This window comes from Nannospalax galili, unplaced genomic scaffold (assembly GCF_000622305.1).
Source record: "Nannospalax galili isolate Female #2095 unplaced genomic scaffold, S.galili_v1.0 scaffold2819, whole genome shotgun sequence".
NCBI classification, from domain to species: Eukaryota; Metazoa; Chordata; class Mammalia; order Rodentia; family Spalacidae; genus Nannospalax; species Nannospalax galili.
The window spans coordinates 565,186-583,451 of NW_008342002.1; the positions used below are offsets into that span (position 1 = coordinate 565,186).

General features: G+C 45.2%; 1 protein-coding gene across 3 annotated transcripts in view; it reads right to left on the reverse strand.

Annotated features, from left to right (window-relative positions):
- Alox5 (arachidonate 5-lipoxygenase) overlaps positions 1-18,266 on the reverse strand; it is a 61,435-nt gene that overhangs the window by 5,509 nt on the left and 37,660 nt on the right. For 2 of the 3 annotated variants that reach the window (XM_008837733.2, XM_008837735.2), the window contains exons 4-7: positions 11,636-11,758; positions 2,991-3,097; positions 1,962-2,134; positions 53-199 (exon numbers count right to left, since the gene is read on the reverse strand). In XM_008837733.2, the coding sequence (XP_008835955.1) occupies positions 53-199; positions 1,962-2,134; positions 2,991-3,097; positions 11,636-11,758 (550 nt within the window). The remainder of the gene's footprint in view (positions 1-52; positions 200-1,961; positions 2,135-2,990; positions 3,098-11,635; positions 11,759-18,266) is intronic. The other variant, XM_008837734.2, reaches the window with a different exon arrangement.

Here is an 18,266-nt window from a genome sequence, read left to right on the forward strand (position 1 = left end):
TCCCTACTGCCAAGCCCCAAGCCAAACGGAAGGCTAGAGCTGAGCAGCCCACCTGGATGGCAATGGGAACAATCTTGTTGGCCAGGTTCTTATACAGCAGGCAGACGGGTGCAGCCAGGAACTGGTGTGTGCAGGGGTCTGTTTTGTTGGCATCAATGCCATCCAGCAGCTCATAGTCTACAATGAAAATGTTCCCTTCCTACAGGAGGCAGAGAAATGTGTTCAAGTTACTTTTAGCAGAGATGAACCCAAGAGTCAGGCCAGGACTGGGAGGTGAGGAGTGGAGAGCGATGACCTCAGGACCCTCTGTTCTCTGCAACTTAGAAACTGTTTTTGCTAAAATGCCTTGGTTCTTCACTTGGGTCTGAAGGTAACTAAATGCGGGGTGAAAGCCAGGCATTTCTAATTTTATTTTGCATTTCTCCATTTGAGTTCGAGTGAGACTCCTGCCTACTCTGCAAGTCACACGCTAAACATTGAAGGAGTATCTGTGTAACCCAACTTACCCCCCACCTTCAAGGCTGAATGCACAAAGATAAGTCTTCATCCCAGACCTTGGCTCCCAGGAAGAGCAAAAGCCTATCAGGACACACACACACACACACACACACACACACACACACACACACACGGACTATCAGGACACACACACACACACACACACACACACACACACACACACACACACTGTACACACCCTAGGATGGCAACACTATATCTTGGAGCAGAAATAACCATCTTATAGAAAACAGATTGATCCTCTCAAGCAGTGATTGGGACTTATTTGGACTGGTTGCAGAACCCAAAGAATGATCAAACAGACCATACCTTGACCAGGATTGCTTAATTATAGATAAATCTTGTCCCCTCCCCAATTCTTCCTCCATTCAAACCCAAAGCTCATGTCAGTGCCCCAAGATGGATTTGGGCTTACTAGAGCCCTTGATCTGTTCCCCTAGTACATTCACATGGATTAAATTTCTCTCTGCTTTTTGCCATTACTTATCTCTTTAACTGTTGTATTGGGATGGACAGCAGAGCCCAGCCTGTCCAGGCTGCAGGAACCCGAGATTTGGCTCTTAGACTCTGCTTACAAGCAGAATTCAGAATTTAGAGTTTTCAGTTCTCCGGACCTAAGACTGGTTTACATACAGAGTTTTCAAAGCTGAGGTGAAAGACAGGCTAAGACTAACTCGGGTTTATTATAACTTAAATCTGCTTGACCCTCGTGAAAGATGTTGAAAGACCACCTGAGCGGTGCTTTAATGAGGTTAGAGGAGAGACATGAGAGAAGCCTAATGCCAAAAGATGGCACTGCAGGACTACATTTACATAAAGTTCAACACTGGGCAAATTAGCCATTGCCATCCAGGACAGGATTCCTCCTTGAAAGAAGAGACAGAAAGGGGAGAGGTTACTATCCACAGATGTGTGTGTGTGTGTGTGTGTGTGTGTGTGTGTGTATGAGGCCCAGTAGTGCTGGCTGCAGTAGGGAGAGGCAGATGACTGGATGCAGAGGGCTGTTGGGTCCATCAGTGGGGCAATCTGGTATGGAAGTGCCTGACAGATCCCATCAGATCCAAGCAGACTCAGTTTGAGACTCTGTCTCAAAACTAGGTTAGCCTTGGAACTGGGTGAAAGGTTGAGCCTATAAGTGAGGACCAGGAAAAGGGCTCAGGGAGGTCACGTAGACATAGACGGCACCAATGACTGAATCGATATTCAAAATACTGTCAGCGTTTGCAGATGTTGAGCATTGTGGAGAAACATCCTGTGGGTTCCTCCTCTGACTGTGTGAGACCTTTTGCAAAATGCCGAAGACCCTCACGAGTACTGGCGCCAGGAGTGGGAAGAGGCTGCTGATCTCATACCATCAACCGGACAGACTGGAAGCTGACATCAGCAAGTACTGGCAGTAGGAAGTGGCTTCTGCGAATGTAGAATGGGCCCAGCCGGCCTACCTGCACTTCTTGTTCCAGGCTGAGCTGCCGCTCTAGGCTGCACTCCACCATCTCTGTGGTCACTGGAAGCTTCTGAGGCAGCTCTGTACAGCGCCGGATAAGCACGGGGTTGCAGCCATTCAGGAACTGGTAGCCGAACATGAGGTCTTCCTGCCAGTGGTTCATGACTCGCTCTGTAGGGAGAACAGGAGGGCACACCCAAGCCCTCACAGATGGCAGCTGGGCACAGCCCTCCTGACCCTGCCTGGGAGCAGGTCTCTCTGTAGGGATCCCTCTTCAAGGCACGCAGGGTCCCCTCACAGGCCATGCCCACTGTTATGTCCCTACCCAGCCTTGGGTTAGCCATGGCAAAACCTGGTCTTCCCTGAGCTACCCCTCCTAGGCACCCCCTCTGATCAACACTTCTGGTCTTTCAGCCCAGCATGGAGTGAGAGGAGAGAGAAGTCCTGGGTCCATGTGCTGATTTCAGCACCTCTATCCAACAACTCCTGCCTCATTAGAGTGATGCTCTCATGTCACACCCATTCATAACTGCCCAGTGCCGTGTCAGGGTTCTAACCAAACACATTCTTGCCCAAAGGACCCCAATGTTGCTTTAAAGTTTTTCCTATTTTAAATTATGTGTATGTGTCTGTGTGTGGGTATGTGCATGTGAGTATAGGTGCCCATGAAGACCAGAGGCATTAAATCTTCCCTGTAGCTGGAGTTATAGAGGTCATGAGCCACCTAAGGGGGGAGGGGTGCTGGGAAACAAATGAGTCCTTTGCAAAAGCAGTACTTGCTGTTAACCATTGAGCTATCTCCTTAGTCTCCAAATGCTTTGATGTAAATGCTTTAAAAGAAACAGTTTAGTCCTGCCTTGACTCTGTCTAGAAGCACCACAAATGAATGGTTTATGTAAAGAAAAAAGTTCTGATATTTTTGAAACATATGATGATGGGATGAGGTTGAGGTGCTTGAGTTGGCTGTCTACAAGTCAAGGCATGAAACCAAACTCTCCCATCCCCAGGACCCCGAGAGCACTCTCACCAGAAATAGTGTTGCTGATCTTGACAAAGATTTTCTCAAAGTCAGCGAAGTCACTCCAGGAAGACTGGAACATGTGCATGAAGCGGTTGATGAACAGGTTCTCCATCCTGCAGACCAGGAGACAAGTCACCCTGCCCACCTGCTGTGCCTCCATGCCTGCCTCTGCAGAATCCCTACACACCATACTCAGGGGCCTCAAGGCATCCCAGACAGTTTCCTGGGGGGTAGGTGCTGGCTTTATGGGACAGAAAGGACAGAAATCAGCATGTGCCTGGTACTCTTTCTAATGCACTTCAACTATAGAAGAGTCTAGTCCCTCCAAAACAGCTTGAATCCTCCATGCATTTGTTCATTTGTTCATTCGTTCGTTCATTCATTCATTCATTCATTCATTTGTTCATTCATTCATTCATCAATCAGGTATTTGCTGCCCTCACTAGGTAGACCCGTTCTTGAACAGACCTCCAGGAACAGAGCTCCATTCTTCCTGTGCAGCTGCTTCACCTGGATCTGGGGGTGGGGGCGTAATTCAGATGAGTTGAACCCTCATTTACTTCATGTCTAACTCTGGCTCTGTGTTTAGTGCTGAGGGATACACAAGTGGAAATGTCACTATATAGGACAGCAGAATAGAAACGCACATCAGGGCCTTGCTAAATTAAACAAGCAGGCTGTGAATAGCAAGCGAGACCTGAGAGGCTGAGAAATCACAAAGGCTTCCTGGAGGAGGCAATGCAGGCTGAATCCAGGAAACATGGAGGTGAGGGGAATGCTGTCTCTGTGTTCCCACATAATTTAAGTAGGGTGCAGAACACAGGTCGAGTTATAGCTAATTTAGACAGCTGGAAGGTGCAGGGGACAATACCGTGGAGCTCCTCCAGTGGGTTCTGGTTCTGCCCACGTACTGCCCAGGCATGGCAAGCCCATCCCAGGAAGTGACCCTGAATGAGGGCCTACCAACCTACTTGGACTGACTCATCCTAACTGGCTGGCCACTCAGGAGGCTACCCAGTCCTGCTGGCTCAGCAGAATCTGAGGACTGAGAACAAACGTGCTGTCCAGAGTGAGCAAGCCTATCTGTGGGACAGAGGCTCAGGATGTCTGGGTCTGCCATGTGGAGGTGGGGGGCAGGGCTTGGAAGGGGGTGGATCACGCTATGGTCATGTGTGAGGCAGCCAATCAGAGCCAGCAAAGTCAGGGACTCTGTGGACAAGCAGGGGTGCTGAGGCAGAATGCCCTTCAGTCCTGCCAAGCCCATGGAAGGCCTCTTCTGATCCTTCTGCCATTCGGCAGATGCTCCTTCCCTCTGCACTGGCCACTATGGGTCCTGGAAAATCCAGATGCTTGGGAAAGAATCCTAGGACACGGGGCTGGAGTCGTCTGTGAGCCTTGGGTGGTCAAGGGGCTGCACGCTGAAAGGCGCTGGAGCCCAAACTGGGCGGTACGGCAGCTTCGTACTGGTGGTTGCACACAGTAGGCACTCAGCCACCTGGAGCTATGGAATGATGCTGGTCTTGTAATCCAGCATCTGGTATGTTCATAACTAATACCCAGTGAGGATGGAAGAGGTTTTCCAGCAGTGCTCATCCCTCATCTGGGGCACGCTACTGCAGTCTTGCTGGTGCCTCTGTGGAAAAGCCGGGGTTCAAGAGTGCCCAGCTCAGTTTCTCTCAGCATTGGCCTTTTTCACCCAGTACCTTTCTTACCTGAATGTCATGGGAAGAAAACCCATGAAGCTAGAGAACTAAGTCTCATCATGGCATCTGGTGTCAGCCTCACTATGGAGGGATTATCAGTTCTTTCTGGAAGAGAAGCAGCCCTTCCAGAGGGCCCCTGAGATCATGTTGGGCTGGAGGATATCCCAGTACTAGATAGTGCCACGAATGGGGTCTCAGTCTGGGGTTCCCACTTGTGGAGAACTGAGGGTGAGTCACAGTTGGCACTGAAACAGGGTGGAGTGTGGCAGCACTCAGAGGAAGCCACGAATTCAGGAAGAAGTGGGGGAAGAAGGGAATATCAGCGTGTCATCTACAGGCAAAATATTTTAAAAATATTTACACACAACTGGAATATCCAGGGTTTCAAAGATCTGTTTGGGGGGCTGGGTGTGGTGGTGCACGCCTTTAATCCCAGCACTCATGCGTGAAATATGGTGTGAGGGTGGTGTAGGGGAGCAGAGGCAGGTGGATCTGTGTGAGTTCACATAGTGAGAACCAGGCCAGCCAGGTCTATGTAGTGAGACCTTGTCTAAAAATAATAATGATAATCTACTTTTGTCCAAAAGAGAAGCCAATGGGAGAGGGAGCGGGAGAGGGAGGGAGGGAGGGAATGAGGGAATGAGGGAGAGAGAGAGAGAGAGAGAGAGAGAGAGAGAGAGAGAGAGAGAGAACGAGAGCCTGGCATAGCTAAGAACAGAGCCAGGTAAGGATGTGGATGTATAAGATGAAGGAGGCGTTGGCTGCCTAACTCCACAGTTTTTTCACTTTCCGTGCTGCAGGGGCAAGACACCCATTGTTGGCCATGTGCAGAGGGAGGTCAGTTTCCTCTGCCCTTCTCCTTTTAGCAGCTTCTCTATTTTCCACTTCAGAGTTTTGCTGTTCGGGGTGGGGACATAGTTTACAGAGGAGGGCTGGCTCCCTTCCAGGCACAGCAGGTGGCTACCCAGAAGTGGGACAGAAACCAAGCCGCCCAGAGCGAAAGGCTCAAGGGAGGAAGGCCTTGTGGGTGATCTTAGTCGTTCGTTTCAGTTTTCTGTCCTGGGGATGAGGTCAAATATAGGCACAGTCATATCATGGTCCAGGGAGCACAAGGGCCCAGGCCTAGATGTATGGGTCCTCAGCACCCTATCTTCAGGGGCTGTCAGTCATCAAGGAGGCTGGGCCAGAGGGTCTCAGAGCTCTCTCTATTCCCACAAGGAGCTGAGGATCTGGACACAAAGATGTTAGGGAGATCTACCACTGAGAAGGTGGTGGATGGGTGAGGTCAGCTTAGAGCAGTAAGAGTCTGACCTAAATTTCCATCCCTGCTACTTCCCAAGCCACACAGCCTTAAGGAGTACTTTTAGCTCAAGGTGACTCAGTTACCTTGTCTGTGGAATAGACATAAAGGTAGATACTGCCTCCTGGGACTGAATGCTATACATGAAGTCTTGGTCCATACAGAGATCATGAGTGTTAGTGACTATTATCACTGACTGCTGATGCTGAAATCCACAACCCAGGTGCTGGGGTTTACTCATGATCCAGTCTGCCACACAGCACTCCTGGTGGCTTCTCTAACTCACTGTGTTTGTGTTGCCCTCTTATATCCATGCTGGTCTGCCTTTTCCTTCCTCCATTAGAACTTCAGGAGATCCCTCACCTGTGGCTTCCCCCGGCACCCTTCTATTTGTCTTCTGACACTAAGAGCTTCGAAGTGGCCACAACCAAAGATGCTGATCAGCTTTGAGTTCCCCAGATCTTTCAGAAACATCTGAAAACTGACTCATCCTTTCTTGACACCTCTGTGCAGATCTCTCCGGGCCTCAGCCCTGCTCCAGCCTCCACGGTTTTACCCACAACATGGGCTTCTTGCCTTGACTGCAACCTCAGTCCCACTTCCCTACGCAGGCTCGCTTGGTCCTCCTAGATCCCTAGAATCACACTTCCAGAGTACACCTCCCCACCCCCCAGCAGCCTAGTGCACTCCTAGGCATCCCTTTACATTCAACTTTGCCATCTTCTCTCCTAGAAGGCTGTTTCCGATGCTGTCAGACAGGATGTAGCCAGCCAGGACTGAGAGCCACTGGCTCAGTCTTCCTTGACTCGCTCCATCCTTCTGAGGATGCACTCCATGCCTCTGTTGGGGTATCCACACTGTATATAGCATCCATTCATGAGTCCTGAAGTAGCCATCCCAGTTTTCAGATGAACTATGATGGTATTACAGTACTGATGTCCAAGGAACCTTTATATTACTTAATAATAGTCCCAAAGCACAAGTGAGTGAAGATGGTCACTCAGATAGGCCAAAATGTTCTCTTTAAGTGACAAGGGTAAAGTTTATCATAGGGCGTTTATCATAGTTATGTAAAGTTTACATACATAAGGGTAAAGTTTATCATAGGTTAAAGTGTATCATAGTTATGTATGGGCAGTGGGGGGGCATGGTTTGCGTAGGGTTCAATACTACCCATGATTTCAAACATTCACTGAAGATTTTTTAAAAGATTTAAAAAATTGTACATGTATGAGTGTTTTGCCTGCATGTATGTACACCACACACATGCCTGGTGTCTGAAGAGGCCAGGAGAAGGCATCAGATCCCCTGGAACTGGAGTTATAGATGATTCTGAGCTGCCACGTGGGTGCTGGGAACTAAACCCGGGTTCTTTGCAAGAACAGCAAATGCTCTTAACAGCTGAGCCATCTCTCCAGCCCCAGATTTTTTTTTTCAGATAGGGTCTTACTATGTGGCTCAGAAACTCACGACCCTCCTTCTTCAGTCTCCTAAATGTTGGGTTACAGATCTGAATGCCCAAACCCTACTCGCTGGGGCTTTGCAATGATCTATCCCCCATAGATGGGTGGAGTCTGGGTTGAAAGCCACTGCTGAAGACTGCAAGTCTTCCAAGTTAACCTGGCTGCTGAACAAGGCCCCTCTTGTTAAAGGGAAGTTCTGCTTGGGGGCTTCGTATTAACTCTTTCTCTTTTCCATGTCCCACTTTACCAACAACAAATATGCTGCCTTAGCAAATCAAAGTGAAATTCCCAGGAGCGCCCATACTCTCTCCCCTATATTTTTCCCACCAAATTAATTTTTCCAATAGAATATGACTCTAACAAAACTCAAAGTAAATGAGTCTGATATGCAAACAAATGTTTTACAGACATTAGCACAAGGGGGGTTACTTTCTTAAATTTCCAAGAAGTTCATCATTTTAGAATAGTGCTTGTGAAGATGAGGGGAGACTACTACTGCCTACAGGTGCTTTGGTAACATGGGGCCATTGGTTTTTGTGTTTTGGTTGTGAGCTTAGCCTTCAATGACTGCACCAGGTCTGTAGCCCAAGACCACTGGTTTCTGAACCAGGTGGCAATACCTTTGCATGGGGCCCTCATAGAAAACTGAAGATTTTTCTTCCTAAAACCAAGTGAATACACTTCCCGCATGTCCCTCCTCCCCATTCCTCTGTGGTTCCCCAGCTCCTGGCCTACCTTTGAGCTGCCTCTCTGCCCCATGGCTGTGGGTCTTTTCCTTTCTCTGCTAGAGCAACACCCTGTCCGTGGGGCCCCATCTCTGCTCTTCAGGCTTCTGCCCTTCTCCAGTCTTTTCTTAGGAGTTCCTCTTTCCTTTCCCTTACCACTAATGCCCCCTTAGGAGCTGCTGTCTTCAACTGTCCACTGTCTGTGGGATTGCTTCAAGACACCCCATGGACACCAAAGTCTAGTCTCCTGTGTACTTTCAGCCAATCTCAGATTTGTATAGTTCCTGATACAATGCCAATGTTATGTAAGTAGATGTTATTCTGAATTGTTTAGGAAATGATGACCAGAAGGAAAAGTCTAGAAATGTTCACTACAGATGCAGTTGATGTTTTTCAAACATTTCCAAGTCACAGTTAGTTGAAGCTGTGTATTTGTACCCGTCAGATAGGAAGGGCCAACTGAACACTAACTTTGTTCTCCTCAGCACGCAGCAGATGGCCTGCCCATGGTGCTGGGGCAGGGGTGGTAAGATTGTGGCTGTCAGACTACACTGTGTCCTACCCCCAACCCATCTCCCCTGTCCATCTACTGCCGAACACTGTTGAATCCTCAAAGCTAGTTGCACCTTTTTAACTTAGCCTGCATGCCCCACGGGACCTTGGACCTCATCACCAGGGGCACACAGAGCTCTCAGCCTTCATGTATCTCAAACTGGGCTCCTCTCCCACTTCACACTTCTTCCCACCAAGCTTCTCTTCCCACCCATGACTGCCCATGTCCTCCTACAAGCACAATGCACAGAACTGAAGACGTCTTGGGGTCTCACCCTAGCCTCTTCTTTTCACTCAGATTCTATCTGGACCCCAGTTCTACCCATGCTATACCAGGATCCTCCCTGTTCCCCAATCTGTCATCAAGAGACCTGTACTGGATAGCTTTAGTGTCAACTTGACACCTGAGTTGAGGGAGCCTCAATTGGGGAATTGCCTCTATTGGACTGGCCTGTGGCCATGTCTGAGGGGCATCTTCTTGATGAGTGGTGTCGGAGGGCCCAGCCCACTGTGGGTGGTGCCACGCCTGGGCAGGTGGGCCTGTGTTGCATAAGGCAGGCTGAGCAGGGGCCAGGGGAGCAAGCCAGTAAGCAGTGTTCCTCCCTGGCCTGTGTTCCAGCTCCTGCCTCCAGGTTCCTGCCCTGAGTTCCTACCTTGGGCTCCCTGATGAACTGTGACCTGGGAGTTGTAAGCTGAATAAACCGTTTCCTCCCCAAGTTGGTATTGGTCAGAGTATTTTGTCACAGCAGTGAAGAAACAAACCAGAACAAGGCCTTTTCCCCACCCGGCTTCTAAACTGACCTACATACTCTGCCAGGTCAAGCTTCCCCAACACAGTTTTAATTCCATTGCCAGTGGTCACAAATACATTTCCCTATTTGAGATCATTCAGAATCCTGATGTCACGTACGTTCACTGCAGCTTCTAGTAACAGCTTGGCCTTCCCAGGATGGCTATGGTATAGGTAAGGTGCTCTATCGTGTCAGGGACAAGGACCTACCCCAGGTGAGCCTTGCAGGGCACTTTTTGCCAGTCTGTGTGTGAGGCTCTGACACCCTCATCACACCTCAGTGCTCAGTCCCATTCTGCATGAAAAAAATTCTTTCTCAACTTCCTTTAAAGAAGATGGTCCCTAGAGCCTCACCAACCCTATGGTTGAGTCCTAGGCTGCAAACAGCTTGGGCAGTAAACACATGCAAACTGCTTCTCCCTTGAAGTCACCAGGAAATTTCACAACCAGCTTGGTTCCACCATCAGTGGCCTAAGTACACCTTTGCAAACTCCCACCACAGTTCCTGTAGGCCATGTTGCCCCCGTGGTGATGCGTGAGCTAGGGAAGAGAACTGCGTTGTGTGTATGCCTATCCCCTGGTGAGGTGGCAACAGTGGCCCCTCAGTGGCCACTGGTCATGGTTTACTTTGACAGTTTGACTGAGCACATCTGTGGCAGCTGCTGAGAAGCCCTTGTGATACAAAGATGACGACATTTTGAGGAGCACTGAGTAGACACAGGCACCTTAATTCTCCTGCCCTTCCTCTTTTTTTCTTCCTCCCTCTATCCCTTCCTCTCCCTATCAATCCATCACCTATCCATTGATCTACCATCTACCAACACTAAGCCTAAGTGGCACCACTCCCCCAGAGGCCATACTGTTTCCTCATGGCCTCTCCATCTTTATGATTCTCCCTGAAAACTTCTCCTTTTACAAGAGCTGCCTGCCCTGCTTGTTTCATCCTGGTACAGGGTCTGCCCTTCTATACTTAACAATGCCAGTCCTATGGTGAACTGCCAGAGAGCCAGATGTTGGGTATTGCTTCAGTTTGCAATTCTACATGATTTCATTTGTTCTCATTGGTTGATTCTAATTATAGTAGGGGAAACAGGCCTCAGCTTTGGACCCAAACAGACCTGGATTTAAATCCCAATTTTTGTAGTGTCTGCCTTAATGCCCTTGGGTAAATTCTTTGACCTTGACCCACTGGACTATTGGTTTCCTCACCTAGAAGTGGTAGATAATCGTTATGAAACTTTGAAAGAATGATTATACGAAAAAGCATCCAGATTAAGGAGCCTGACTAGAGGTTCTCAGCCCTGGCTGCCCAAGTGTGCAGATAGAGGCTAGGTCCTACTCTCAGAGACTCTTGTCCATGGATATATAGTAAGCCTGACACTAGGAAATGCTAAAGGTCCCCAGGGGAGTCGAAGACTCAGTCAGCCTTCATGGGTTTAGGGTTTTCTAGATTTGTTTGATTATAAGAGTAGCCTAAAGGCCAATCCAAAGGTATCTCTGCTAACCACGGTGTGGGGTTGAGGGATCCATATTTTTAACGGGTATTTTTAACAGTCTCAAGATTGCAGCAACACTCTTCAGTGACTCTAATGCAAACACACAGCAGAATTCAATGTCTCCTCTGCTTATTAACAAAGGCCTCAAGCAAGGTACTCAATCTCATTACTCCTTAGGTTCCTCTACTGCAAAGTGGGGGCAATATGTATCCACCTCATTGGATCATTAAGATGGATGAACAGGTGATCCATATCATGGGACCAGCACCGGCATTCTGGTCCTTGTCACTATAAGACTTCATTTGGTGACAGTCTGGACACTGTCTAACGGCAGACTGGCCACAGAGAGATGCATTAGCAGTGGTGATGGGGCACTGCAAGTACAGACCCTGCTTTGGGCTGAGAGCAGCACAGTGTTAGTAGCGTTGGAAGAGCTCCAGGTCAAGGCTGTTTAGATACAGATCAACCTTGGTTGTGCAGTGAGGATCTATCCCTGGCCCGGACACACTCAAACACATTGGGGATAGTGCTCAAGCTGAACTGCTCCCCTAGTCCAAGGACCCCAAAGGAAAGGAGCGAAGGTCCTATCCCATCCCCAGCTACTGAAGTTCTTGAAACTTACGCCTTTGAATAGTTTAGAACAAAGTCCACTCCTTTTTCACTGTCAAACTGGATATCTCGGGGTAAATCTTTGTGGCATTTGGCATCAATACTCAAAGGGAAGCCAGGGTTCCACTCCATCCATCTAGTATGAGAAAGAAAACAAGAACTGGGTTAAAAGCTGGTCTTTGGGGTGGTTCCATGAGTTGAAGGCAGTCATGTTGTCAGACCGGGTCATTCCTGTTGGTTGATGTACCCCCTACAAGCCTAGTGCATCATAGGCTGAGGTACTGGGACCCCTTCCAATGTTGTGTGGCCACCAACTTTGCTGTGGCCTGAGCATAACTTGGAGACATGAGCCTGGCTTATAACAGAGTTAGTGAATGGAACAGATGTTCACTAGAACATTGGAAGGAGTGAAGAAGGGAACCTCAGAAACCTCATTTAATATGGGCAATTTTGAACAGCAGCGCCTCCCAGGAGGTGCATGCCTTGATAGTCACAAGAGGCAGAAGATTTTAAAGCTGCCACACCACATCCAACTGGGATGTCCAGTGTCCTGTCAGCTTGGTCAGTGCACACCCTGGTTCTGTGTGATGGTTAGGGAAGGGGATGGTTTTCATGACTTCACGGTCGTCACAGGGCAGCAGGGGAAGTGGGCGAGAACTGTAGGTACAGACTGCTGAGGGACTGTCTCCTGTAATGTTCTGTCCTGCAGCAGATTTAGCGATGGTTATAATCAAAGGAGCTCTCTCTAAAAACACGCCAGCCTCTGCATCTCGACAGTTAACACTCAGCACCACACATTCATTATTTGTTTTACTTTTATTACTTTTTTTTTAATTCCACAAACTTGACTTCTCGGAACAAAATGAAATCCCTGTTCATTTCTTTGGGACAAAAGGAGTGAGTTATGTTTACTCAAAAACCAAAATATACATTCTGAGGTCAAAGTTTTCATTTATATTCCCAAATTTCTTCCCATTTTAATCTCCTTTTAGGGAGGTAGATTTTAAACAATCAAAAAAATCTTGAGTACTTTCAATGTGACCTTGTGGTTTTGCTTTGACAAACTCCTCGTTATTCTCCTTGGTGTTTGGCTGGCCCAGTGAACCTCACAAGGCCCACCAGAGGTGGACAGGCCACAGGAAGGATCGCGCCAGTAGCTGAGGTATTTTGGAAAGTGTTTTCTGTTTTGTGTCATCTTGTATTTATCACTGTCAGTATACTTTAAGAAAGCCTTCTATTTCTGTTGTTTATATATGATCATTGGTGCCAGCAAGGCTAAAAACTACAAGGGTAAAAATACGGGCAGTGTGCAAATGGTTTTCTTCTGTTTTAGAAAAAGATGGGAGTTATCCCCAACACACATCTAAAGTGAAGCCAGTTATTTGGGAAAATCACTGTATGACTGTCAGTTAACTAGTATCAGTCACATCAGTGTAACTGCTTTCTTCCATTCACCTGGCTGGCAGTTCAAGGGATCAGTGAATTCAAAGGGTTGAGTGGAACTGGATTTTTCCAGGCTGTAAACAATGAGGACACATGTGTCAGGGATGGCATTCACATTTTATTTTTAAATTTTTCTCATACATATATATACCCCCCCATTTTAGATGTGTGTGTGTGTGTGTGTGTGTGTGTGTGTGTATGTGAATGTCTGTCTGTCTGTCTGTCTGCAGGTCCACTCATGTCACTCAGTGATGATTCAAAAACAGACAGGCATTAAGACATATTTCAGGTAAACAGGTCCTTTAGTAATGCTGGACACTACAGTGAAAACTCCTCACAGATCGCAATTGAAGGAAGAGTCCGGAGAACAAAAGAGAATCTTAATTGTTTCCCTGATGGGGTAGGTACCCTGATCTGGAATTCAAGAAGGCACTGATAAGAAGTGGGCTGTAATTCAAAATTGCCTTGGCCCTTGGTAGCAGTGAGGCTGGGATTATTTGTAGCAACAAAGATGAGAGCATTTGTTAACATACAGTTGCCAACAATATGGGCAGTGGTTGCTGGGAGGAGTAGTTGAAGCTCTCCAGGACTGCTTTGTCTCTTAAAGCAGCACTGTCTTTAGGCGACAGGTCCTCCATCTACCAGGAAGTCAAGGGATAATTTTGAGAAAGTGTGGAGGTTAGAGAACAAGTTTTGGGAGTTGGTTCTCTCCTTCCGTGGTGTGTTCTGTGATTTCTGAGGCTAGAACTCAGGTCATCAGGCCCTTGTGGCAAGTGCTTTTACCTAGTGAGCCGCCTCACCATCTGAACATTTTCTTAAATCAAGAGTTTACTTTGAAGAGTTTAGGCATTGTTTTGTCAGCTCAGAAAGAACATTCTCTTCTGCCCCTCACAAGCCTCCTCAGAAAAACTCTGCATCTTCAACCTGAACCTTCTTCAAGGTTGATCAACTGATCACAACTTCAATGATTGTGAAGAGTTTGGGATAATGCAGATCAAGAGCCTAATTACAATTTATCTTAGCCTATCTTTAGCTCCCTAAACAGCCATTAATTTGGAGAGAAAGCTCTGAAAGTGATATAAACAGTACAATTCAATGTAAAAGGATTTTTGCACCTATAAAACATGATTTATAAATCAAGAATTTAATAATGACATGGAAAGAAATCATAGTCACTGTGACATCTTGACTTGCCTCTTAAAGGACAAGCTTATTCATTCTGCAACAAATTATTTCAGCACTATTTTTGTACCAGAAAACACTATTCATTTTTTTTTTGCAAATGAGAGGGATATCTAACAAAAGTGAATTGTAAAACCTCAAAGAGATGGAAGTCATGAATGAAACCACAAGAGACTTGAAAACCAGATATAGAAAGTTTAATAAACTTCTCATTTCTCTAAAAGCATTCCTGGACTGAAACAAAAATAATAATACAGCACAACAAAACCTCTGGACACATCAAAAGGAGTTCTAAGAGGGAAGGTCATAGCTCTAAGCACCTACAGCAGAAAATTAGAAAGAGCACAAGTAAATGACTTAATAGAATAACTCAAGAATCTGGAAAGTCAAGAACAAACCAAATGCAAATCCATCAGATGAGAAGAAATAACAAAAGTCAAAGGAGAAATCAGTGAAATAGAAACAAAGAAAACAAAACAAAGAATCAACAAATCTAAGAGCTGATTATTTAAAAACGATAAACAAGATAGATAGACTCTTAATCCAGTTAACCAAAAGAAAGAGCAAATCCAAATCAACAAAATCAGAGCCGAAAGGGGAAACATCACAACAGACACCCCAAAGATCCAGAACATTATAAGGGAATATTTTAAAAACATATACTCAGTTAAATTTGAAAATCTAAAAGAAATGAATTTCTAAATTCATTGAAACCACCAACATTAAGAAGAAATCAACAGCTTAAACAGATGCATAACAAATAAGGATATTGAAAACAGTAATACAAAGCCTCCTGACTAAAACAAGCTCAGGCCCAGATGGATTCACAGCAGAATTTTACCAGACCTTCAAAGAAGATCTACAACTAATATTACTTAAATTATTCAAAAAGGTAGAAACAGAGGGAGAACTCCCAAACCCTTTTATGATGCCAGTATTACTCTAATACACAATAAAACAGGAAAAGACACTCACAAAAAAAGAAATCTATAGGCCCATAAGCCTAATGTACACAGATACAAAAATTCTCAACAAAATACTAGCAAATCACATATAGATGCACACCAAAAATATTATCCATCGTGATCAAGTAGGCTTCATTCCAGAGATGTAGGGATAGTTTAATATAGGTAAGTCAATAAACGTAAAACATTCTATAAATAGACTTAAATACAAAAATCACATGGTCATCTCAATAGGCACAGAAAAAGCCTTTAACAAAATCCAACATGCATTTATGATAAAAGTCATAGAGGAAATTGGACTGGAGGGAACGTACCTCAACATAATTAAAGCTATATACAACAAACCCACAATCAACATCATTCTAAATGGAGAAAAACTTGAGGCATTCCCATTAAAATTGGGAATTGGACAAGGCTACCTGCTGTCCTCACTCCTTTTCCATATAGTGCTTGAAACTCTAGCTAGAGCAATAAGACAAGAGAAGGAAATTAAAGGACCACTAATTGGAAAAGAAGAGGCCAAATTGTCCCTATTTTCAGATGATATATTTAAGAGATCCCAAAAATTCTCACCAGAAAACTTCTAGAAATAATCAATATTTTCAGCAAAGTGGCAGGTTACAAAATCAATCTACAAAAATCAGTAGGCTTTCTACATATCAATACCAAGCAATCAGAAAAAGAGTTCAGGGAAATACTTTCATTCATAATGGTCTCAAAAAATAAAATATCGGGGCTAGAGAGATGGCTCAGTGGTTAAGAGCACTGACTACTCTTGCAGAGGACCCAGGTTCAATTCCCAGCACCCACATGGTGACTATGAACCGTGGGAATCCGAAGCCCTCTTCTGACTTCCATGGCACTGCACGATACGTGTGCACTCACATACATGCGGGTAATACACTCATACACATAAAATAAAAACAATAAACAAAATAAAATATTAAAAAATAAAATAGGGATAAACCTAACCAAAGATATTAAAGAATTTTTTTCAAGGAAAATCTTTAAGTCTTTGAAGAAAGAGATTGAGGAAGACACAAGGGGATGGAAAGACCTCCCATGCTCATGGATTGGTAGAGTTAATTTAGTGAAAATGACCATCTTACCAAAAGCAATTTACAGATTCAATGCAATCCCAATAAAAATCCCCAAGACAGTCTTCACAGAAATAGAAAATCCACCCTAAACTTCATAAGGAAACACCAAAGACCCTGAATAGCCAAAGCAATTCTGAGCACAAAGTACAATGCTGGGGGATTACCATATCAGACCTCAATCCATAATGCAGAGCTATATTCATAAAAACAACATGATACTGGCACAAAAACAGACATATAGATGAATGAAATAAAATAGATGGCCCAAACATTAGTGTACGCAATTACAGCCACTTGATATTTGACAAAGGTGATAAGAACACACACTTGAAGAAAGACAGCGTCCTCAACAAATGGTGCTGGCAAAATTGGATCTCCATGTGCAGAAGAGTGAAATTAGCCTATACATATCACCCTGCACAAAAGCCAACTCCAAATAGACCAAAGACCTCAATGTGAAGCCTGAAATGCTGAAACTGTCAGAAGAATTCATAGGCAGTACCCTACAAGACATAGGTGTAGGAAAGGAGTTTCTGAATCAGCCATCTGTCGCTCAAGAATTAAAGTGAACAATCAACAAATAAGATCTCATTAAACTAAAAAGATTCTGTACAGCAACAGAAACAACCAACCGAGTGCAGAGGAGGCCCTCAGAGTGGGAGGAAATCTTCACCAGCTATGCATCCGACAGAGGATTAATTACCAGAATATACAAATAACTAAAAAAAAAACCCAAATAGAAAATAGATGACCCAATTAAAAAAATGAGCTTCGGATTGGAACAGAGATCTCAGAAAAGAAAAAAAATATGGCTAAGAGACACCTTAAGAAGTGTTCGACATCCTTAGTACTTGGGGAGATGCAAATCAAAACTACTTTAAGACTTCATCTAACCCCAGTTAGAATGGCTAAGATCGAGACCAATTAACAAACCCTGGCACGGGTGCAGGGAAAGGGGAACGCTCGCTCACTGTTAGGATTGTACACTGGTGCAACAATTGTGGAAATCAGTATGGAGAACTCTTTACAAACTGAAAACTAAATCTTCGATATGATCTGGTCATACTGCTCCTTGGCATATATCCAACGGGCTCATCCTACTGCAGAGATACTTGTGCAACCATGTTTGTTGCTGTTCTTTTTACAACAGCTAAGAAATGGAAACAAACTAAATGACCCTCAACTGACTAATGGATAATGAAAATATGGTACATTTATACAATGTAGTTCTACTCAGTGGTAAAGAAAACCAAAATCATGAAATTTGCAGATAAATGCATGGAATTAGAAACTGTTATACCCAGTGAAGTAACAAGCTCAGAAAAAAAAAAAATAGCAATGCCTGTTCGCTTTCATTTTAAAATCTTTGCTCCAAATCCTTAGAAGTGAGTATATATCCTGATGTAACTCAAGAGCCAGGAAAATGAAAAGGAACCATCAAGGTAAAAGGAAACAAGGAACTTGAGGGGGTCATATAGGTGACAGTTGTTATCAAGGGAGAAACAGGGACAAGGGGGATACTCTAACTGGGGTGGGTGTATGGAGGGCTAGACAGGGGGAGTGAGAGGAGAGATAGATGGTATGAAAACACAGAGGGAAATATTAGTTCAAAGCCCTTCTGAAAAATATTTATGTGTGCATGTGTATGTATACCCGAAGGCTATACAAGAAAAAAAACACAGTGCCAGGCAGGAGAAGCCTCCCTTCTAGTTGTTAGTCAGAATAGTCCAAGAAATTCCTAAAATAACACAAGCTATTGCCAGAACCTTGATTCCATCCCAGAATCTGAAGGTAAGATCATGTTGCTGAAGACAGGCCACACTTTGGACACGGAGTAACTGAGCTGGAACTGACCTGGAAACTTCCTCTCTGAAGACTAGCTTTCATGGTATCAGAGGATACAATACAAGCTACCAAGGGTTAAAACCAGCCAATGATCCTACACAGTTGAAAA